Source organism: Sus scrofa, chromosome 4, assembly GCF_000003025.6.
Source record: "Sus scrofa isolate TJ Tabasco breed Duroc chromosome 4, Sscrofa11.1, whole genome shotgun sequence".
In the NCBI taxonomy this organism is placed as follows: domain Eukaryota; kingdom Metazoa; phylum Chordata; class Mammalia; order Artiodactyla; family Suidae; genus Sus; species Sus scrofa.
This window is the reverse complement of record NC_010446.5, coordinates 81,556,702-81,582,295: the sequence shown is the minus strand read 5'-3', so window position 1 is coordinate 81,582,295 and position 25,594 is coordinate 81,556,702. Positions and strand designations below refer to the sequence as shown.

At 36.4% G+C, this 25,594-nt stretch overlaps 1 protein-coding gene and 1 pseudogene across 6 annotated transcripts in view; one reads left to right on the top strand and one right to left on the bottom strand.

Moving 5' to 3' along the window:
- Nucleotides 1-21,289, bottom strand: part of CCDC181 (coiled-coil domain containing 181) — a 32,916-nt gene extending 11,627 nt beyond the window's left edge. The window contains exons 1-4 of one of the 6 annotated variants that reach the window (XR_002343025.1): nucleotides 21,070-21,288; nucleotides 13,861-14,000; nucleotides 9,392-10,345; nucleotides 4,380-4,526 (exon numbers count right to left, since the gene is read on the bottom strand). Coding sequence is in view for 5 of the 6 variants with exons in the window: in XM_013996780.2 (XP_013852234.1) it covers nucleotides 4,380-4,526; nucleotides 9,392-10,345; nucleotides 13,861-13,977 (1,218 nt within the window). In the remaining variant the exon portion in view is untranslated. 6 annotated transcript variants of the gene reach the window in all.
- LOC102158716 lies at nucleotides 18,112-19,666 on the top strand (annotated as a pseudogene).

Below are 25,594 nucleotides of genomic sequence, written 5' to 3'. Positions count from 1 at the left end.
TAAAAATATAACATTAGGCTGAATGCCATGAACCTGAAGGTTTGTCATCCCCTGGGAAACTAGCAGCAGTACAGTCACAGCTCAGTTTTTCTTGGTCACTGATTGAAACATAAACTCCTCTCATCTTCTACACTCAAACACTACAGCAATGTGCTGTGATTCTAACCTAGCCAATCTCGAATTCCTTCCCTCCCTTCAAAATCTTTCTAGTTTGTTCTAATTTCCATTCAATAATATAAAAGCTTCCAAACACCCCTCATTCTCCCGAACCAATGAGAGGGCCACCACCTTAAACCTTCTTTCTCACCCAAATCCTGATTCTCCCCACAAGGCACAGCTTTACCCTCTCACATAGAAGCTGAATTTTTTGCCATACTTCAAGTACTTCTGAAGTCAGGTGAAGAAGTTAATATACTCTGTTTCTTCACAGTTCTTCAGAATTGTATTTCCCTATTCTTAAATAAAGCCACACTCCTTTGATATTTATATCACTGGCTTTATTAATCTAACAATTGCTTGTCACATCTGGTTCAGTGGTCCTAATCCCAAGTAACACTTATAACTAAATGAATGAGCCATTCAACATCCAGCCTCATAGACTTATTTTCTCATTTTCTATGACTTTCTTCACTGCACTTGCCACCCACTCCAATAACCACATCCACATTTGCATCTTTGAAATCACTAATCCTCTCATTCTTATTTCCAGTCCCAACCTCTTTCCTAAGAACTAGACACACTTCTTTAGCCAGTCTTCAACATCTTTAGCTGAATATTTTGGAGGTACCTCAAACTCATCAAATTAACAACTGAAATGATAATTTCCCCCAATCAGAATCTTCTCTACAGCTCCAGTGAGTGGCACCATCATCCACCATAGCTCAGAAGAGAAACCTGGTGTATTCCCTTTATATCTCATTCTCCCTCCCACACATACCTTGTTAATTGTGAAGTTCCTTCAACTAATACTCTAAAACCAATCTCACATTTCACATCTCTCTCTCTCTACTGTTATAATTCTAACCCAAGTCACTATCATTTCTTACCAAAACATCTATATATGCCTTCTAACTGTTCTCCCCATTTCTGCTCTTGTCCCCTCCAATCCATTCACAGAACGGCAGTCAGAGTAACATTACAGAATTGCAAATCTAGCGTATCACTCCTCTGTTTAAATAATCTCAGTGGCGCCCCATAACAGGATTAAATACAAAATTATAGACTCCAACATACCACATGATCAGATTCCTACTCACTCTCCAGATCATCTCGTGCTTATCAAGTCACTTCCTGTCTAAGGCATTCTCACAGGTTCTCCTGGCTTAAAATTCCTCTCATTCTTGGTCTAGTTTCTAGTCTTCTACTAATCAGAAAAATATTTCCTGAACTACCTATATACATTTATGTCCCTCATTATGATCTCTCAGTGCCTTTTTTACAGCATTCATCACCACTTATAAATTTACTGTATATTTAGAATTTAAATTTTATTTTTCAATCCCTACTAGATGATCTATACAAAACACAGACTAAACCAATGGACCATATTCCATGCTGTGCATGGAACAGCATCTGTCATATAGTAAAGCAGATAAAAAATACTGAACACATGAAATATTTTATTCTATTTTATTTTATTTTTGTCTTTTTTTTTGCCATTTCTTGGGCCACTCCCACGGCATATGGAGGTTCCCAGGCTAGGGGTGGAATCAGAGCAGAGCTGTAGCCGATGGCCTACACCAGAGCCACAGCAACGCGGGATCTGAGCCGCATCTGCAACCTACACCACAGCTCACGGCAACGCCGGATCATTAACCCGCTGAGCAAGGACAGGGACTGAACTCGCAACCTCATGGTTCCTAGTCAGATTCGTTAACCACTGCGCCACGACGGGAACTCCCTTAAAAATTTTAAATTGATGTTTCTTTGATTCTACCAAATTTGCATCTCTTTTTAATGTACTACGGCCATCTATATTTATTCACATATAAATTTATCATTAATACCCTTTGCCCATTTTTGCAATTGGAAAATTCAAAAGTTTAGCTTTAGTAGTAAAAATACTAATAGTAACACTAACAATTATGACAATTTTAAAAGTCCTAACCAACTTTTAGTGGATATTACATGAAAAATAGAGATAAATTTAGAGTAACCCAAATCATTGTAATATTTACATCCATCCAGGTTTTTTCCTAAAGAACTCACATATTTATTACATTTTGCCCACCCATCCATGAATATTATATTTGTTTTCATTTACCAAGGTCATCATTTTGGTCCCTTGCAAAGATTCTCCTTAGAGGTCTTACACATTCCTGTTTAACTCAAAGTATTTTATATATTCCTATATTCCTTCTCTATTTATATTTTTCTATGAATATTTTTGCTAGAATATTAGAAAGACTCTAAATTTTTGTATAAGTACTTCGCTAATACTTATAATTCATTTCCTTTTCTCAATAAGTTAGACAGAACTGCAAGAATTAAATTATTATTTTAATTATTTATTTAGTAAATAATTAAATTTAATTATTTAATTATTAATTAACAACCATTTGTTATTTATTATTTAATTGTTTTATTTATTTGTTTATGTATTTATTTTGCCCTCTAGGGCCATACACATGGCACAAAGAAGTTCCCAGGCTTGGGGTTGAATCAAGCTGCAGCTGCCGGCCTAACCACAGCCATAGCAACGTGGGATCCGAGCCACATCTGCGACCTATACCACAGCTCACAGCAATGCCAGATCCCCAACCCACTGAGCGAGGCCAGGGATTAAACCCACATCCTCATGGATACTAGCCAGATTTGTTTCCACTGCACCACAATGGGAACTCACTAATTTTTTATTAATAAAGTTTATTATGACTTTAACGGATATGCCTATAGTATTTCCTAAGATGGTATTTATACTGTAATCCACATATGATTAGAAATACTTAAAAATAAATTATAGTAAGTATTAATAGATATTTTTTTCTATATCTGTCAAGATAACAATAAATTCTCTTTTCATCTACCTATTATGTACTGAATATATTAAGAGACTTGTTATTATTGATCCATAATTTCCTTCCTAAAATAAACCCTACTTGGTCACAGCATATTATTATTCTACTATACAGTCACAGTCAAATTTCTCAATATTTTCTCTTTTATTTTATGATTTCGGGTCTACTACCTGAAAAGGTACTGCCCATCCCAAGACTTTAAAAACTAGAAATTTCTACAAATGGCATCACAATGTAAAAATATATTATTTTGTCAGTCTAGAGAAATATATTTACAGATACAATAGATAATGGATTAAAATCTGATATGCAATGCAGTAAGAAAAATAAAACAGAGAAAAGATTATAAATAGGAAGTTCATAAAATATATGCATGCTCACATACACTCACGTAAATTACTAATTTGAAGAAAAATTAAGAAAATAAACTACATACAATGTTAGACAGGATGTGTTAAATTATAAATTTATAAATTTATACAATCTGGAGGGATTATAAATTGATACAATCTTTTAGGAAGCTGATTCTGCATATCTAACCACAACTTTTATTCTAGACATCCAGTAAGTCATAAATTTCCAAGAAACTCTCTCACCGAACATTGACATTCTCCTACAGAATGCACATCTTCACTACAATACTGTTAACTAATAAAACAATATTGGAATCAATCTATATATCTGAGGAAAATAGATATTGGATGAAATTATCTCTGAACAGCGAAATATCATGCAGCTATTTGATAAGAGAACTCTAAATGTAATGACTTAGAAACATGTCCTTGATAAATGAGTGGAAAAAAGCAAACCATATAATAAGTTTTTCATGTAAACATGTAAATATAAATAAGACCTGGAAAGATTTCCAGCACACTGTCAAAAGTGGATACCACTGGGAGATGAACCTGGAAGGACTTAGAATGAATTTCCAGGTTTTACCTTATATACAATTTTTAAATAGGAGGAACACTGGTGATTTTTTTAAAACTTTCTACTGGGTTTTCTGTATATTTCAAATTTTTTAAAAAATTAAATAATTTGATGTCTGTTAGTTTTCATGTAAGATTTCTATACATCTACTCTTAAGTGAGAGCAGTCTGTAGGATTTTTGTGTGCACAGGCCTATATGAATATCAAAGTTATACTATCTCAAAAAATAGGAATCATTTGATTTTTACAAGGCTTCTTAGAATTTAATTGTAAAGTCACAATCATGTTGCATCTTTTGCAAGGATAGTTCATGGGCCACTTTTTTATACTTCTTTCATAGGTTTTTAATCTGATATTCAGACTCCATTCTGTAAACAAATTCAGCTTTCATGTCTGTATGAACTTTATTTTTCACAAAGAAGTTTTACTTACTCTACTGTTCATGTCTTCAATTTGCTTTGCTCGCTGAATTCTCTTCATTTCTAGAACCTGCTCTCTCTTCTTTTGCAACCATGCTTTAAATACCATGTCATTCTCTTTTTTCTTTTCTTTCTCTTCTTTTATTTTCCGTTGTTCTTCCTGGTGAAAAAAAATTAGTAAAATTATATATGAGTTATCAAAATAGAAATATATTTTGAGATCTTAAATTAAGATTCCCTGACCCTAAAAAACATTTCCATCTGTACATTAGTCTCTCTTTAAAAAAAAAAAAAAAAAAAAAAAAAACCTCTAATTTGCTCAGGGGAAAAAAAAGTGAAAATTTTTCAGATAAATTAAATTTTAGAGATAAAATCTACAATTACAGAAGTCTACTATACAACATGATGCTCAAGAATTCCTCGGGTTTCTTCTTCCCTTTCTAGTTTACCTTTGCTATTTAATTCCTCAAGTTGCAGCCATGCAAAAGATGAAAAAAACACCACACTCCGGAAGTACTATATGGTGTCTATATAGAAACACTATAAATGTTTTAAACATTTTTACATTATTGTTAAATGTATTAATTGTGATACCTAGCACTATGGTAGGTATGCCATAATTATTTTCTTTTTGAAGTCTACAATCATTTCTGAAGTGTACAAGTGAGCAATGATGGGCTGTCAAGCACTTGCTTTAAAAATACCTCAGCCAAAAAAGGAAGAGATGAAACAACTACATCAGTCTCGATGACTTTTGAATCTGAGTGATAGAAACACAGGAGTTAATTTTACCTTCATGTTTGTTTGATATTTTTACTACAATGTTTAAAAATATGTTCAACTAGTGTATATTAACAAAGTAATATTTCTGCTACCAAAAAAAAATTTTAAGTGATTAGTTAACTGTAAGAATTTTTTCTTTTTAAATTGAATTACTTAACTAACATTATAAAAAGACAGTTACTTAAACTTAAAGGAAAATACTTAAACCAGTTATGAAGAGCTATAAAATAGTTAACAGCAGCAAAGCAGCATATCATTGTGGAAACTGCACCAAGCTAGATGCTAGGAGATCTGGATAACAATCATACTGCCATTATACCATGTTAATTTGGGCAAACCACTTAGCTCATTATTCTCATCTATAAAATGAAGTTGTGTTAACAAATCTCTTAAGTCTCTTCCAAGACTAAAATTTTAGCATAGAAATAAACTGAATTATAGAATCCACACTTAAACAGTATTCAAATAATGGAATTCAGAGTTTTTTCCTTACATTTTGATAATACAGAAAGCCTTTTTAATTTTTTTGATTGAATAAAATATAGGAAGGAAAGAAGAAATTCTATCCAATTAACAGCATAAAATAGCTTTTATAATACCTATATACTATTTTATAAGCCTCATTATACAATACGTGAATTTATTAACAACATATAGTATATGTGAATTTATAAAAATTAAATTTTATAATTATTTTAAGTTCATTTTTTTAAAAAGTGTTTTGGATGCCTTGGGTGAATACAGACAGTTTGGTAAGATAATTAATTTTCCAGGGAGAACATTTGGATATATTGAATAGAATATACCAGCCAAAGCACAGATACTGCAGTTGCCAAAGAGAACAGTGAAATGATGGACTTAGTATAGAGAGACGGGGTATAGTGTCCAACCCAGCTAAATTTTCGATGGGCGTAAAAAAGGAAAGCTTTCACCTGAAACCAACTAAAAAATATTTTAGTATTAGCACTTAAAGGCCATGTCTTGAGCAAGTACATAAACAAAGGGAAATTTTTTAGTTATGAGAATCCTGACACAAGAAAAGTATATCCCAGAACAGAGTATGTGACACCCAGAAAAGAAGATCAAAAGAAAATAGAACTAGGGAGTTCCCTTTGTGGCTCAGCAGTTAATGAACCCGATTAGGATCCATGAGGATGTGGGTTCGATCCCTGGCCTCACTCAGTGGGTTAAGGATCCAGCACTGCTATGAGCTGTGGTGTAGGTTGCAGAAGCGGCTCAGATCCCACATTGCTGTGGCTGTGATGTACACCGGCAGCTGTAGCTCTGATTGGACCCCTAGCCTGATTGGACCCCTAGCTGTAGCTCTGATTAGACCCCTAGTCTAAGACCCCTAGACTTCAGTATGCCACGGGTGCGGCCCTAAAAAGCAAAAAAAAAAAAGAAAGAAAGAAAGAAAGAAAACGGAACTATCCATCAATCATACCAGTTAAAGATTACCATTAGTTCATTAATGAAAAGACACTGCATTATATAAAACCTCCTATATAACTTTTACAGAAATACATACACAGATACACAGATATATGTGTGGATACAACAAACATACAGTTCAGTTACTCTTAACAAGTTATTCTATATTATTATAAAGTTCTGAGTTAACAGATCCTTTTAAGTATCCATTTTATACCTGAACCAAGTAAGCTGAGTCTGACTGTCAGATTTCAGTAGCCACGTAAGCAAAATATTATGAAATATGCACCTTTTCAGATACCTGCCCGAGTGTGCAACAGGCTATATATTCTTACTAACTTCACTTTTCATCTTTTTCTGTTAATGTGAGTTCCTGATTTAAATGCCATGAATTTCCATAATTCCCCATATAATGGAAAACATACCATTCCTCACAAATGACAATAAAACTGGGATTTTGACTTTGCTAGACAAAGTGAGGGACTTTGGTAAAGTTATTTAAACTTTCTATAGTTTTCTCACCTGTGATTCTTTGGGGTTTCTTCTAATTGTAAAGTTCTACTAACTGTGATTCTGTTGCCCTTCAGTATTTACAGTTAGACATTTTATATGGTTCAGCTTAATGCTGTCAAGGATCCAGTAATCAGAGTATCCAGAGAATAAGGGTGCTGATTTAAGTAGAGAAAATTCCCCAGTTTTAGTACTTAGAATTTTCAATTATTAAATACTTTTATTTAAGAGCAAATGCTCCCCCCAAATAATAACTTGGGAGTCCATATGATATTCTGGAGACATTTCATTATTCTTTTTTTTTTTTTTTTTTTTTTTTTGGTCTTTTTGTCTTTTTAGGGCTGCACCCACAGCATATGGAAGTTCCCAGGCCAGGGGTCTAATTGGAGTTACAGCTGCCGTCCAATACCAGAGCCACAGCAACACCAGATCCGAGCCACATCTGTGACCTACACCATAGCTCATGGCAATGCCGGATCCTTAACCCACTGAGCGAGGCCAGGGATCAAACCTGCAACCTCATGGTTCCTTGTTGGATTCATTTCCGCTGCGCCACGACAGGAACTCTGACATTTCATTATTCTTAATCTAAAACTAACTCCTGGTATAAAGGAATTTAATGTTGACAAAAATAATCTGTAATAGAAAAATTTATTCAAGCCACTGAGGACTACCGTCCAGGAGACACAAATTCAAGAACTTGAATTGTATTCCAACCGACTGCAAAATGGGGGAGGCATATATACAGGTAAAACCCACAGAGTTACATAAATTGTTTGTCAAGAATTAGAATTGAAGCTGGCAAGAAATAAGGGTACTTACTAAGCAAGGATTGCTTAGTATCTGAAATGGCTGCATAGTTACAAAGAGAGACCTTGAGATCATAAGGTTGCAGCTGGCAGATATTATTTTGAAAACATCTGGTGATATACTTGAGTTTTATATAGCTCAGAAAATTCAAGTTCTCAGTGATGCAGGGATACACCTGAAACCACATCCACAATGGCCACCTGGCTTCACTTGGGTTGCTTAAACCACAGCTTTTTGGTTTTGGGGTGTTTTTTTTTGCACATTAACTTTTTTTTCTTTTTTTTTTACAATTTTATAATGATTTTTATTTTTTTTCATTATAGCTAGTTTACAGTGTTCTGTCAGTTTTCTACTGTACAGCATGGTGACCCAGTTACACTACAAGCATACATTCTTTTTTCTCAATTATCATGCTCCATCGTAAGCGACTAGACATAGTTCCCAGTGCCACACAGCAGGATCTCACTGCTTATCCATTCCAAAGGCAATAGTCTACATCTATTAACCTCAAGTTTCCAATCCATCATAGTTTTATATCTTGTCAGAACAAAGAACAAACATCAAACAAGAAAGGGATATGTTCCCTCAAGGTTTCAAAAGAGACATATTAACATGTACATAGGAAGTCAGTATGATCTCAGTGTCTAGGAAGGGAACCTCATCTTGGAAGGGGTACCAGCACTAGTGTCAAGGGAAGAGGCGGAGCATTTATCCTATCTTCAAAGTAGACATTCTAAACAATCTGGTAAATACATTCTTTTTTTTTTATAATTTTTTTTATTTTCCCACTGTACAGCAAGGGGGTCAGGTTATCCTTACATGTATACATTACAATTACATTTTTCCCCCCATCCTTTGTTCTGTTGCAACATGATCTTTTTTTTTTTAATGATAAAAACAGATGTATAATGTACGTTTGACAGGCCATAAGACAGGCTGTTCTAGTTAGCATAAAGTTTAAATAAGACAAACCACGTATAAGCCAACATGACTTCCACATATCTCAATCTGTGAAAATTTGTTCCACCAGCGGGCCTGGAAGATATATGAAATACACACACACACACACACACACACACACACACACACACTCACCAGAGAATTATACCCCAATTCCATTTGTTGCCTCCTAAACCCCAACAAATTTGTGTTTTAATTTTTCCACCTGACCTCTGATGTTCACCTGTCTCATATCTAGACTACTTTCAGCAGTCACTTAAACTCTCTGAGCCTCACCTTTGAAATTAAAAAGGATCAAATGAAGTCATTACTGAGGTCCCCTCTAGCTCTAACCAGAGAGGGTCAAGGTAATCATGGTGTCTGTTCCATAAATACAGACTCTTATCACTTAACTCCTTAATCTAATAACAGAAAAAAAAAAAAGCCAAGTAAATACATCCAATAATTTGAAGAACCATTTTAAGGCCTACTGCATTTATAAAACATGAAAACATATTCAGCTTCCAATATAATAACCCCTTGTGTTCTCACCTCTCTCTTTAGCCTTTCTCTCTTTTGCTCCAGTCGTTTTTGCAGTTCTTTCTGTCGAGGAGAAAGACAGTATGTTGAGGTCACTGGAGATACATCTGCAGACTGTGTCCTATGATTAGATTTCCCATTCCCCTTACTTCCATCTGAGTTGGCAGCAGAGCCTGGATAAGTCTTTGGGTTTGGTGGGGGCTGAGGGATGTAAGCCAGTGGCTCTTCTGTTGATGAGTAAGCAACAGCATGAATTTTCATTATTGGTTCTTCTTTCTTGACTCCACTGACAGATGAATTGGAAGATCTGGGTGACAACTGCTGAGGCTCATTTTCCACTGTACTATCAGCATTATTAATGGGGGGCAAAAACCCCTGACTCTCAATGTCTTGTAAATTCAGAAGTTCAAATTTTCCATCTCTCTCTACCAGTATTTTCCTATCCTTGTTTTCTTCACACCTTGCATCAGTAAGTGATAGGAGCACATTTTCTTGTCCAAATTCATTGGAAATACATAATTGTGACAGTTTTCCAGACACATTACTTTCATTTTCAAAATGATTTTTGCCTGTATCAGTGTCTTCCAGAGGAGGAACTTCCAAATCAACTAATTTGTCCTTGAACTTAAGTTTCCGTTCCCTTTTATCATTCACAGGTTCTTCATTTTGTAGAAGTTTGTTGGCCTGTATAATTTTTTCCATAATGTATCTCCTTACTTCCTCATCCTCTTCTTCCTCCAGGTCTTGCTGGCTTTCCAGTTTGGATTCCTGTAAGGAGTTTTCACTGTCTGAATCTGATATGGGATCCAGAGGTTGGAAACTTGGTACAGAAATGAAGTCATTTCTTCTTAATGAACCCTCATCCTTCAAAGATTTGTTAGGATCAGAAAGCTGTTCAGTGTGTTCTATTTCTGTTTCATTCTGTTTTAAGTCTTGGTTAATATTCTCTTCATTCCCACCAGCCATCTTAAAAAACAGAAGATGAGATTCTTTTTCAGTAAAAATTGAGACTCTGTCCATGTATATGTAGACAATCCAAAAATATATTTTCATATTGATGTAATTTATTTTATGAATGGGAAAAATCTACATGGTCCCTGTTCATACTTCACTTACAATTTTCTAACATATTTATAAGGGAAAAGCACTTCAGGAAAAATTTAACTGCAAATTTGAATCTGATATGCCAAGTACTAGTCTGATTATTTTTAAAAGATTTTATGCTAACTACAAATAGCACAATATTATTTTAATATTTCTCCTTCTATAAAATTTTCCTCCCTTTACATTTTCAGAAGATTATGTTTTATTAAAATATTTTTATATTTATTATTTATTATTTTTTCAGAAGACTAAATGTGTTTTCCTTGTAATATTCGTATTTTTCAAAAAAGTATCTTTCTCCCTAGGACAATTACAATGTCACTGCCTTTGATCAAGTCCTAATCATTCTGAGATTCCTATAATCTTTTCAGATTATTATTGCTGCTACTTTCTTAAGGAACTACCCAAATTTCAGGTCAAGTCTTACCTCTCAATCAGATTTTCCTTCCTCAACTATCTTCAAAGGCTTCAAAGACTCCAGTAATCTATGTTAAACACCATTATAAAACTTTTTTAAAAAAAATTTAGGAGTTCCCGTCGTGGCACAGTGGTTAACGAATCCGTCTAGGAACCATGAGGTTGCGGGTTCGGTCCCTGCCCTTGCTCAGTCGGTTAACGATCCGGCGTTGCGGTGAGCTGTGGTGTAGGTTGCAGACGTGGCTCAGATCCCGCGGCTACAGCTCTGATTCAACCCCTAGCTTGGGAACCTCCATATGCCACGGGAGCGGCCCAAGAAATAGAAAAAAAAGACTAAATAAATAAAAAAATTTAATTCCACAGGAACTGTACACTAGCATCATCCCAACACAAAACCCTGCTCCACATGTTCCTAACCCAGCATCTTAACCTGGCTTCTTACCCAACATCTCTCCTGCACACATACATCCTCACCCACCAAACACTTTGCCCCTAAAATATGTAAGTTTTTCTCTTTCTCAAACAATGCTCTACTCTTGAAAGAGTTCTGTGCGGGATACTACTTCTTGCTCTCTTCAACCTCTTAAAACTATCTTCCTCTTTTATTAGCTCACAGTCATCATTTCTGACAGCTTCCTTTCCCTAACCTTCTGGATATCCAATAAACAAATAAACCTGACCCCCTAAAATGACTACCAAATAATTAAGATTAAACGAAGATCTCTGCATTGTAACTGTTCTTTTAGCCTTATTTGTATCTCTGGTTCATTTCTACAATATTTATTCCAAATTTTCCTTTAGCTTTTACTTCTTTTTAAAACACACTGCAAAAAAATCTTTCTAATCCTCATCCCTGCTGCAAGCTCTGTCATCCTTTCTTCCTACCAGCCTCAAAGGAAGAAGTGATTACAGTAATCCACTGGAATGCCCCAGATTCATTAGAGCATTCTGTTTTGACTAGTGCTGTATCCCTCACACATAGAGTAGTCTCTGACACATGGCAGTTTATCATTATTTTTGTTGAATGAATAAAGAAATAAAACAATGAATGATTCTTACCACTTCCACAATTCTACCACCCTATGCTATGGATCTCACACCCTTCCTTCAGCACTACTGCTCTGGGTATCTCTACCCCTACTCATTTTATTCTTCTGCTAAAAATACATAAAACTTCCATGTAAAAGCCATCTTAGATAAGTCTTTCAACTCTGTTGCTTTTTTCAAATATCTATCCCATCTGTCTTCTCCACTGTATAAGAAAGCTAAGAGAAGGTTGTGATGTAAAACTTACTGCCTTCATTTCCTCATGTTCTTTTCCTTTACCCTCTTAAATCTGGCTTCTGCTGTAAATACTCTGATCAATGTCTCTCTAAAGTCACCAATTCTCATCCCAGTCTTGGTCCTTTTCTTCATTACTTCCCTATTTATTAACACTAATTATATTTTAAATATTTACATATAACATAATTAATTATGTAATTATTATGCATATATATTATATATAAATATACACACACATTGCATATATGCAAAGACAGAAAGATGGAAACTTCTAAGACCAGAAACTGGTTCATTTTCCTGAATTTCCATTACTTATTGCCTGATAAATTGTATATGATCATGTTTAATGGATCCACTTTTTACTACAAATATTCCTATGACTCGGTCTTTGACCCTTTACTTTTTAATGTATATTCATTTCCCTAAAATTCACTTTCAAGTTTTCAAATATTAACTGAAAGAACATGTTTTTGAGGATTTGCTTAACTCTTCATGTATTCTTAAAAGTATAACCCCATGATTTTACAAAAGTTCACATAAAGCAGAAATTAACTACATTTGTTTTTACTTTTGATGCAATAAATTATATTATTTATTTATATTATATGAATTATAATGTTTAAGTAATAATCTTAGCTTTATTAAGCAATAACTTAACACCTGTTCTCTCACTAATTAGCCCTATGCCTTAGGACACAACATTTAAATTTTCTATGCCTCAATTTCCTCATCTCTAAAATGGGGCTTAATGAAATCCCATTCCTGGGCATCTATCCATAGAAAACCACAACTTGAAAAGACGCATGTACTCTGATGTTCACTGCAGCACTATTTGCAATAGCCAAGACATGGAAACAACCTAAATATCCACTGACAGAGGAGTGGATCAAGAAGATGTGGTACATATACACAATGGAATATTACTCAGCCATTAAAATGAATGAAATACCAGCATTTTTAACAACATGGATGGACCTAGAAATTATCATACTAAGTGAAGTCAGCCATACAATGAAACACCAACATGAAATGCTTTCACTGACATGTGGAATTTCAAAAAAGGACAGACTGAACTTCTTTGCAGAACAGATGCTGACTCACAGACATTGAAAAATTTATGGTCTCCAGAGGAGATAGTTTGGGGAGTGGGGGAATGTGCTTGGGTTATGGGATGGAAATCCTGTAAAATTGGATTGTTATGATCACTATATAACTACAGATGTGATAAATTCATTTGAGTAATAAAAATAAATACATAAATAAATAATGGGGCTTAATGAGGAGTTCCCATTGTGGTGTAGTGGAAATGAATCCAACTAGTAACCACAAGGTTGCAGTTCGATCCCTGGCCTTGCTCAGTGGGTTAAGGATCCATTGTTGCTGTAAGCTGTAGTGTAAGTTGCAGGCACAGCTCAGATCCTGCAATGCTGTGGCTATGGTGAAGGCTGGCAGCTGCAGCTCTGATTGGACTCCTAGCCTGGGAATCTCCATATGCCACAAGTGTGGCCCTAAAAATAAATAAATTAAATAAATAAATAAAATGGGGCTAATGATACTTATTCTATGTATATTGAAGGAATTTTGTGAGATTTAGATAATATATGTGAAACTCCTCAAGAACTACAAAGCACTTTGTTAATATAACTATAAGAATGCTGTTGGCAATTTATATATACCTCTACTATGCTGGCGCCACTTTTTTCTTTTTCATTAATTAACCATTCCAGGTCCTTTTCAAAATCATCTTCATATTCTCCACTGTCTTTTGAATCAGGATCTTTATTTTCATCCATTTTCTGTTTGTTAAAGGATAATGCTATAAGATTAAAAGAGAGAAGGTATATGTTATGTTCACTTTAGGGAAAGTATGGAGTATGGAGATTAACGTTGAAGATAAGCTAATTAACACATAGAAACACATATTATGGAATGTTTAAGATGAACAAATTGGTACACCCTACAAGAAAGACTTACAAAGGCCAGACTACCTCCTCCCAATTCCTTATACCCTAATTTAAAAGGAGACTAAAAAAGGTGGATAGGAAGACTATGAGGCTTTGAAAAGGATTTTCCACATCCTCTGCCAATCATTATCTAGATCCGAGCTGATAAATGGACTTTTTGGTCTCATTCATTCACATTTTCTTATGTTCAAATACAAACTATTATATTCTCATCCTCAGTTTCTAAACCATTCTGGTAATTTATACAGCATAATTTGTTATCTGAGGTTTGTTTTTTTTTTTTTAACTACATGACAAGTGACTCGATTACAGCAAATGCTAACTTCCACAGAAGTCAAACTGTTGTCAACTGTAGATAAAATACATTTTATCATAAAAAAACAAACTATGATGCCAAATACTATCTGGAAGACAGTGACAATAACCAAGGATGTCAGATGAAAGTTAATAAATGTTTGTGTAAATGGTGCATATATTCTGTCATTTTTAAGAAAACAAACTAAAGTTATCTGCAAATTGAGGTCAATTCCAAGCCCTAATTTTCTGGTCCACAATTTTTCAAACAAAAGAAGCATTTCAGTCTTTACCTATAATATGTCTTTATGTGCAAGAGCATACTTTATATGTGCATATAACTGTAATATATATTACAATTTTGACAAACATTTGCTGAACACCTACAATATTCTGATAAAGATTATAATATAGAATTATGCCATTGAGCCCTGACAGAGAAAACAAATGTACATAAAATACATAAATTGAAAGGTAGGTTACTGGAATAAAGGTATCTTATAAAGGACTATGGAAGGAAGTATAAAAAAGCAACTAAGTTTAAAATTGGAAATATTAAGGAACACTAAGATGGGTTTAAATATTGAGTATGAAAGTTCATCTGCTATTCCAGACAAGAGAAGAGCATGAGAAAGTACAAACACAGAGGTGCATGGAATTTTCTAGTGTGGCCTGAAAACAAATGTGCTCCTGGAGAAGGGTCTGGAAGGAGTGAGAAGGGGTTAATTTGATATCATATTATCTGTTCAAGAAAAAAAGAATTGAGGGAAAACTGTTTATATGGATCTGTCACAAAATAGCCAAAGGGAGAAATATAGAGCATCTGCATATTTTCCACAACTGACTAAAACAAAAACAAAAGAGCAAAGCTCTCCTAACGTACTTAGAATTTTAGGTTTAATTTCAAAAGAACTGTAGAAATAGGATCTTTAGAGCCCCAAACACCTGGGATTCTGCTTCTGAATCCTACACCAAGAATAAGTTGCCTGAAACCTTTACGGGAAGTAGAAAGTACAGATGTCAAGAACACACGAGGTCTAAGCACTTTTTTTTTTTTTTGCTTTTTGCGGCTGCACCCGAAGCATATGGAGGTTCCTAGGCTACAGCTAGGAATCAGAGCTGTAGCCTGGGAACCTGGGTCAAATCTGAGCTACAGCTGCCGGCCTACACCACAGCCACAGCAACACAGGATCCAAGTCTCGTTTGCGACCTATATCACAGCTCACGGCAACGCTGGATCCATAACCCATAACCTCCTGGTTCCCAGTCAGATTCGTTTCTGCTGCGCCATGAAGGGTACATGAAGGGTACCCCTAGGAACATTTTTAAAGTTACAAAATGAGAGATATTATACTTCATTCAATAAATATCCACGAACTTTGCTTTGGCTATTACCTTCACTTTATTCTCCTCAAAAGTTTGACCAGACTACCTAACCTGGTGCCAACTTTACTAAAGCAAGACATACATTTTTTTCCTTCTATTGTTCATCATGAAATGATAATGAAAGCATGTGGAAGACCATCTTTCCACTAGCTGCACAAGTACTAGCTAAGAGAAGACATAAAGCTTTTCAGTACTATGTGTGAAAAACCTTTTAATAGATTTTAGTGCACAGTAAGTTCAAAATGAGTTAAAAGAATGAGATAATTCAAAAAAAAAAAAAAAAAGGACACATACCAATGTTCAGAGCAGCACTGTTTACAATAGCCAAGACACGGAAGCAACCTAAATGTCCATCACAGATGAATGAATAAAGAAGATGTGGTACTTACATATAATGGAATATTACTCATCCATAAAAAAAGAATGCAATAACGCTATTTGCAGTAATATGGATGGACCTAGAGATTATCATACTAAGTCAGAAAGAGGAAGACAAATACCACATGATAACACTTATATGTGGAATCTAAAATATGTCACAAATGAACTTATTTATAAATAGACTCACAGACATAGAAACAAACTTATGGTTACCAAAGGGGAAAGGAGGTGAGAGAGGGATAAACTAGGAGTTTCGGATTAGCGGATGCAAACTATTGTATATAAAATAAATAAGAAGGACCTAGCACAGGGAACTATATTCAATATCCTATAAAAATATGAGATATACATATACATCTGAATCATTTTGCTTTACACCAGAAACTAACAAACATTGTAAACCAACTATACTTAAATTAAAAAACAAAAAAATGATGGAGTTCCCATCGTGGCGCAGCAGAAACGAATCCAGCTAGGAACCATGAGGTTGCAGGTTCGATCCCTGGCCCTGCTCAGTGGGTTAGGATACGGCATTGCCGTGAGCTGTGGTGTGGCTCACAGACGCGGCTCGGATCTGGCATTGCTGTGACTCTGGCATAGGCCAGCAGCTGTAGCTCCGATTAGACCCCTAGCCTGGAAACCTCCATATGCCTCAGGTGCAGCCCTAAAAAGACAAAAAAAAATGGTGAGGACAAAAATGTAAATGGGCTCCAAGGTTGAGACTTGAGGTGCATATAACACATGAAGCTCTATATCTAGTTTGCTACAACTTAGAGAACAAAAGACAAGCTGGAACACATTTATAAGCTGGCAAACCAGGAGGAACACGGATAAAAGAGAAGGAAGAGGGAAGAAGGCAGGCTACAAAGCCAGATTCTGAGGAACACCTGAAAATCCTGGAATGTTAGCCTAAAGAAATTTCCTAAAGGTGAGTCATTACAACTGCTTCACAATATTGTTTTCTTTTCAGGGCTGCACCTGCAGCATATGGAAATCCCTGGGCTACGGGTCAGCTGCAGGCCTAAGCCACAGGCACAGCAATGCTCAGTCAGAGCCACATCTGCAACCTACACACAGCTTTCTGCAACACTGGATCCTTAACCCACTGAGTGAGGACAGGGATCAAATCCACATCCTCATGGACACTATATCAGGTTCTTAATCTGCTGAACCACAGTGGGAACTCCAGCTTTACAATACTTAAATGGTCACTGTATGAAGGAGGATTGGATTTACATCATTTCAAACAGTAAGACTAGTATCAAGAGCTAGAAAATCAGGAGCAAATTTTGAGACAATGTTAAGACAGGATTTACATTTTCAAACTTGTCCTGAAGTGAAGTGAGCTGCATTCCCTGTCAATCGAATATTTATACCTAGCTCAAAAGATGATCATGGCATGACTGTTTTAAAGGAGACTGGAACTTTAGAAAAATGTTGAGCTAGATGACCATTAAGGTTTATTTAAACCTTTTCTATAAGATGAAAATTAGTAAATAACTGCCAATTTATGAAAAGCAAGAGAATTTTAACACAAATGTATAGTACCATAATGAGGCTCAATCTAAAATAAATTAGCAGTGCCTGAATAAATTCAAGACTTTAATTCTAAAGTCTGTCTGTTTCATTTAAATATCACTTTTCTTTGCATAGTTTTTATTTTATTTTATTTTATTTTCCCACTGTACAGCAAGGGGATCAAGTTATCCTTACATGTATACATTACATTTACATTTTTTTCCCCACCCTTTGTTCTGTTGCAACATGAGTATCTAGACATAGTTCTCAATGCTACTCAGCAGGATCTCCTTGTAAATCTATTCTAAATTGTGTCTGATAATCCCAAGCTCCCGATCCCTCCCACTCCCTCCCTCTTCCCATCAGGCAGCCGGCAGCCACAAGTCTGTTTTCCAAGTCCATGATTTTCTTTTCTGTGAAGATGTTCATTTGTGCTGGATATTAGATTCCAGTTATAAGTGATATCATATGGTATTTGTCTTTGTCTTTCTGGCTCATTTCACTCTTTGCATAGTTCTTAATACTACTTCCCTTTCCCTCTCAAGACAGAGTTAGTTTTAAGTATACCGAATGTTAATTATTCAACCCAATTATTCAACTGGATTATAACTATTTCTAATGTATTAGTTGGACAATAATTCCTTCTAGATACTTATTTATTTTAAATTAAAAATAGGAGGAATTCCCTTGTGGAGCAGCAGGTTAGGTAAACAGCATTGTCACAGCAATGGCTTCGCTCAGTGCTATGGCGCAGGTTTGAGTCCTGCCCTGGGAACTTCCATATGCTGTGGGTATAGCCAAACAATTAAAAAAATTTTTTTAAATAAACTAAAAATAGGAAATGGACCTTCCTAAGGGACTCAAAGTAATGCCTCAATAATTTGTAAAGCAGAGGTTAAGAGCAATAATCTTTTGAAGTGACCTGAAGAAACCAAATCAATATTTCAGAGTGAGTTTATTTAACACCGCCTAAGCTGCAAGACAGTCTAAATTACATAAGCTATTGTTTTCTTACCTAACAATTAAAAGTAGAGGTGCCATGAATGATGCAGAATAAACTAAAACTCACTGTAATCCAAAACATCTACATAAATAATGCTATTTTTCACAGTCACCAATGCCTTATGATAATCAGCTTTTTTTCAGATCAGGAATCTTGAAATTTATTATACTAAGATGTTTAAGTTATATACTTAATCGTTAGAATAAGACTTCTATGGGCCAGTCCCAGAATTTTTGCACGCCTGCTCTGTCGTCTCTTTCTCAGCCTAGTCCAGCCTCACCATGGCGGATGCCTTCATGGGCACCTGGAAGCTAGTCCTGCCAGTAAGAATTTCAATGACTACATGAAATCGATTGGTGTGGGTTTTGCCCACACCAATTTGGCCAACATGACCAAGCCTACCACAATCATCGAAGTGAATGGGGACACAATCGCCATAAAAACACAAGGCACCTTCAAGAGCAGAGATCGGCTTCAAGCTGGGAGTGGAATTTGATGAGACAACAGCAGATGACAGGAAGGTCAAGCCCATTGTGACACTGGATGGAGGCAAACTTGTCCCCGTGCAAAAGTGGAATGGACAAGAGACAACAGTTGTTTGGGGAACTAGTTAAGACAATAATTGTTTGGGAACTAGTTGATGGGAAACTCATCCTGACACTCACCCACGGCAGTGCAGTTTGTACTCGCTCTTATGAGAAAGAGGCACACCTGCCCATCCCTTCATTGACTGCTCCTGCCAATTGGCTAATCCTGGACTCAGCACCAGACTGCCTCACTTCTTCCTCTGGCGTTTTGTAAAAATCCACTTTGGGGATATTCTCCTGGGGTCAGGTGGCACCAGCCTTCATATAGTTCTGGTTCTTGTTGTGTATGCTTGTTTTTTTAACTGCATCCAAAGGGTGCTCTGAGGTCAATAAAATAGTCAAGGCCACCAAAAAAAAAAAAAAAAAAAGACTTCTATGGAACTCTTCAGTGCTTTCCCTTAGTTTTATAAGAACATAGTTCTGAACTTGTAAATAAATGCTTGCCTAAAGAATTTAGTAGATATGCTTTATTATTTACAAAGTATCTCACTCATGTGAAAACTAAAACATAGAATGAGCAAAATAAACAAAAACAAATTACAAATTAAACATATTAGCTATGATAAAATCATTATTATGCCATAATTAAAAAGAAAAAAAAAACAGCCACAGTTGAAGTGACTCGGGAAAGTAAATGAATTTCATCAAATAAAAAGTGCCATTTCTTTCTTATAACATCAAAAAAAATGTATGGCTGGTTCCCAAGTAAACAAAGAACATAAATTATACACTCTTGTTACCAAGTCCCTTAAGCCTTTTTCAAATGCGTCACAAGATATTCAATCCCTTTCAGTTCTTTTAATCTTCATTCCCAGGGTAGTGGCCATATGGTACACAGTCAACAGGCTGGAACAAAAATACATCTTCTACAAATTCAATCACCTAACACTTATTCTTTGTGAGTTTCATACATTTCATCAGTAAAAAAAAAAAAAAATCTATGAGTGGCTTACCTCAGAACCACCCTCTTAATAGGCAACTGTAGTAAGAGATGGAAATTAATTCCTTCCTCCAGTGTGCCTGCTAAATCCCATGTGAGTATGTGACTGCAGATCTTTTAGTGTGAGTCTAAACTAAGTCCATATATACACACAATTTTGCTAACTTTCTTTCAACGTTTAAAACACTCCAAAACATTAACCTAAAATTTAATCTAATTAACTCCAGTCTTATACTACTTTAAACATGGTCTTTTAAAATCTAAGAGAACAGGAAGAACATCAAAGAGAACACCTTTTAATATAAAATAAGTACTTAAGCAAGCACTAACCCATTAAAAACATGAGACCATCTGGTCCATTCTTACTACTGAATCCTGCCAAGACTATGATCCCATGAGTAACTTTTTTTTTTTTTAAAGTCATAATTTGCCACAAGGTATGACAATAAATGATATTCTACAAACATTACTGGTAACTTTAATTTGTATCTATGGTCCTGAGGTTCCTCTAACTAAATGAGTACCTTCGCCTCCTCACGGAAGCTAACATTTCAGGAATGACTTCTCCCAAGGATGAGAACTTTGACAGGTGAAAGAATATGACAAATATTAGAAACAAAGCTACCCTCAGAAGGGTTTCCCCCACACAACGCGAAGCGAAGCTCAACTGCCAGGCTCCCCGGCCAGCGCCAGGCTCCGTGGACCCCAGACTTGGAAGGATGAAACGCCCACACAAAGTCACTTCACTCGCTTCTTGGAGTACCTTTCCTCCCAGTTGTCCCTGACATTTACACCTTTACCCTCTCTCCCACCTTAAACATCCACGTATCACCTTCCCTTCGCCCCCGCTTTATTCCCGCCTGCCTGTGTAAGTCGCAGCGGCGGGGTCACAAAGATGGCCGGAGGTGCTCTCCTCTCTTTCTAAGCTCCGACAATGAGCAGAGGGAAACCCCGGCACCTGCACGGCAGCGACCAGTACCCGGTTGCCATGGAAACGACGCGTCTCCGCCGTCCTGCATCCGGGCTATTCTCACTACTTGCGCGCGGTGGACCGCGCAGGCGCTGACGACAGTCTGAGAACAGCGGCCGCCCTGGCGCTGCTCCAGGTGCAGGCAAACGACCTCTCGCGTTGCAGCTTCCGCGGTAACAACCAAGAAAACCGCGCGTCATCCGCAAGGTTCGTGGTGGTTAGTAAGCATTGGGGAAAGGTTATTCTCTAGGTTATGAGTTTTCCCACGTGTACCTGTGTCTTACAAGATAATGGACTTTGTTGAATTTTAGAAGTATATTTATTTTCTTTACCATTAACGTGCAAAGGTAGTTTCCTCTTTCACTAGTGGATAAGCACACTGCAAATTAGTTACTGTATTTTTGACCGGAAGTCTCTCCACCCCTCCATCCACCTCCACCCCAGGTCCCAGCTCAATCAAAATGAAACCTTTATTGACCAAAGGTGGTCAAAAGGAATAGATGTTTGCTCCGGCTCTCAAGCCTGTCAAAATGGTCAACTAGAGTTTTCTCAAACCCTCTCTAGGGGTGGTCTTTATATATAAAGAGGAAGCAAGATGATTTTTAGATTGCAGTGACAAATGACAGGATTTTAGGAACTGTCCCATTCTCAACAAAAATAAAACAGGAAGAAATGAGAATATTTCCTAAGTACAATTCGTTCATATTTTAATTATGTATGGAATTTACCAGAAAAATATTGCCTACATTATCAGTTTTTTAATATAAAAGATCTAGATTTTAATGTATCAATTTCAAAGAAATGTATGTTAAACATAACAATTATAGAACCCTTGCGTTGTGTAACTGAATGTGCATTAGATGTGGAATGAATAGGTGTAAAAATCAGAAACAGGCCCCATTTACATAAAAGTCAGAGTTCAAGTTACTTCAACCACTTAGAATCCAGTTGCAACCAAGAACAAGTGTAAAAGGCTTGAAAGAAATAAGATAGGAAAGCAGGAGTAGCAATACTCATATCAGACAAAATAGAATTTAAAATGGCCATAAAGAAAGACAAAGAAGGACACTATTTAATGGTTAAAAGAGCCATTCAAGAAGAGGATATTACAATAGTCAATATATATGCCTCTAATATAGGAGCACCCAGATACCGCCAACAAATACTAACAGACCTAAAAGAAGAAATTGATGGGAATACAATCACAGTAGGAGACTTTAACACCCCACTCACATCAGTGGACAGACCTCTAGAAAGAAAATTAATAAAGCAAAAGAGATCCTAAAGGAAACAATAGAAAAGTTAGACTTAACATTTTTAGGACATCACATCCAAAAAAATCAGAATATACATTCTTCTCAAGTGCACATGGAACATTCTCAAGAATTGATCACAAATTGGGGCACAAAGCTAACCTCAACGAGTTACTACAAAGTTTGTAAGCTAGGTTTGAACAGTTTAGGAGAGTCTCTCACAGTACTTTATTCTAAAAAACTCAGTTTCCAGTCCAGAAATTAGAATGTGATCATTTGAAAGGAAAGGCGATAGAAGAGATGGGCTGTTAAAAGAAGGTACACTGATACGGGAAAAAATTGGAGGGCTAAAGACTAATATGCAGGGAGAAAGAATATAAATCTTACGTCAATTAACTTAAAAATAGGAAATGTTCCAGGGTTACATATGTAATGATTTATGAGTTGGGCCTGGCCTTAGAAAATATGTCAAAGCAGAGTTTGGTTTCCTTACACCTCGCCCTGACAGCCAGGATTTCTATAAAAATGTGTTAAAAATTTGGTGACATAAAAAAATGCTTTTTCGGAGTTCCCGTCATGGCGCAGTGGTTAACGAATCCGACTAGAAACCATGAGGTTGCGGGTTTGGTCCCTGCCCTTGCTCAGTGGGTTAAGGATCCAGCGTTGCTGTGAGCTGTGGTGTGGGTTGCAGACGTGGCTCAGATCGCACGTTGCTGTGGCTCTGGCGTAGGCCGGTGGCTACAGCTCCGATTCGACCCCTAGCTTGGGAACCTCCATATGCCGCGGGAGCGGCTCAAGGAAAGGCAAAAAGACCAAAAAAAAAAAAAAAAGCTTTTTCTTGAAAAGGTTCATTTGTGCCATAGATTCTAGATATAAGTGATATCATATGATACTTGTTTTTCTCTTTCTGACTTACTTCACTCAGTATAAGAGTCTCTAGTTCCATCCATGTTGCTGCAAATGGCATTATTTTGTTCTTTTTTATGACTGAGTATTCCATTGTGTATATATATTTAAATGATCTATTTCTTCTTGACTCAGTTTTGGTGGGCTGTATGTCTCTAGAAAGTCATCCATTTCTTCTAGGTTGTCAAATTTGTTGGCATATAATTGTTCATGGTATTCTCTTATGGTTTTTTTTTTTTGCAGTGTGTGATGAGATTTCTCCTTTTTCATTTCTTATTTTCTTATTTGGGTTCTTTCTCTCATCTTGCTTAGTCTGCCCAGAGGTATGTCAATTTTGTTTAACCTTTCAAAGAACCAGATCTTGGTTTTATTGATTTTTTTCTATTGTTTTTTGAGTCTCTCTTTTATTGATTTCCTCTCTGATCTTTATATTATCCTTCCTTATGCTAACTTTAGGTTTTGTTTGTTCGTTTTCTAAGTCTTTTAGTTGGTAGGTTAAATTGTTGATTTGAGACTTTTCTTTTTTTGAGGAAGGCCTCTATCATTATGAACTTCCCTCTAAGCACTGTTTTTGTGGCATCCCATAGATTTTAAATGGTTTTGTTTTCATTATCATTTGTCTTAGGATATTTTTTGGTTTCCCTTTTGATTTCCTCATTGATGCATTGGTTGGTTTTTTTTGTTCGTTTGTTTTTTGTTTTTGTTTTTGTTTTTGTCTTTTTTGGGCCACACTCGTGGCATGTGGAGGTTCCCAGGCTAGGGATCAAATAAGAGCTGTAGACACCAGCCTACACCACAGCCACAGCAATGCCAGATCTGAGCCACATCTGCAACCTACACCACAGCTCATAGCAACACTGGATCCTTAACCCACTGAGCGAGGCCAGGGATCAAACCTGCATCCTCATGGATACTGGTCAGATTTATTCCCACTGAGCCATGAGGGGAATTCTGACCCATTGGTTTTTAAGTAGCGTGTTGTTTAGTATCCATGAGGTCAGTTTTTTCTCATTTCCCTTCCTGTGACTGATTTCTAGTTTCATGCCATTGTGGTCAAAGAAGATGCTTGAAGTAATTTCTATACTCTTAAATTTGTTGAAGTTTTGTGCCCAGTATATGGTCAATCCTGAGAATGTTCCATGTGTACTTGAAAAGAATATATATTCTGGTTTTTGGGGGTGTAATGTCCTAAAAATATCAATTGTCTAACTTTTGTGTCATTTAGGATATGTGTTGTCTTATTGATTTTCTATCTATAGTATCTGTCCATTGTTGTGCATGGAGTGTTAAAATCTCCTACTATTATAGTATTCCTGTAGATTTCTCCTTTTGTCTGTTAGTATTTCTTGTATGTATCTGGGTGCTCCTATTTTAGGGGCATATATATTGATGAGTGTACTGTCCTCTTCTTGAATGGACCCTTTTATCATTAAATAGCGTCCTTCTTTGTCTTTCTTTATGATCTTTATCTTAAAGACTATTTTGTCTGATATGAGTATTGTGACTCCCACACTCCTATCATTTCCATTCACATGAAGTATCTTTTTTCATCCCCTCACTTTCAGTTTATATGTGTCCTTTGTCCTAAGGTTAGTCTCTTGTAGAGACTTTTGCAGGCAGCATACTGTAGGCTCTTGCTTTTTTATCCAGACTGCCACTCTGTGTCTTTTGCTTGGAGCATTCAGTCATTGACATTTAAGGTAATTTTTTTTTTTTTTTGTCTTTTTCCCATTTTTTGGGCCACTCCCTTGGCATATGGAGGTTCCCAGGCTAGGGGTCTAATTGGAGCTGTAGCTGCTGGCCTACATCAGAGCCACAGCAATGCAGGATCCGAGCCGTGTCTGTGACCCACACCACAGCTCACGGCAACGCCAGATCGTTAACCCACTGAGCAAGGGCAGGGATCGAACCCACAACGTCATGGTTCCTAGTCAGATTCGTTAACCACTGTGCCACGACGGGAACTCCTAAGGTAATTTTTTTTTTTTTTTTTTTTTTTGTCTTTTTGCTGTTTCTTGGGCTGCTCCCGCGGCATATGGAGGTTCCCAGGCTAGGGGTCAAATCGGAGCTGTAGCCTCTGGCCTATGCCAGAGTGACAGCAACGTGGGATCCAAGCCGCGTCTGCAACCTACACCACAGCTCACGGCAACGCCGGATCGTTAACCCACTGAGCAAGGGCAGGGACCGAACCTGCAACCTCATGGTTCC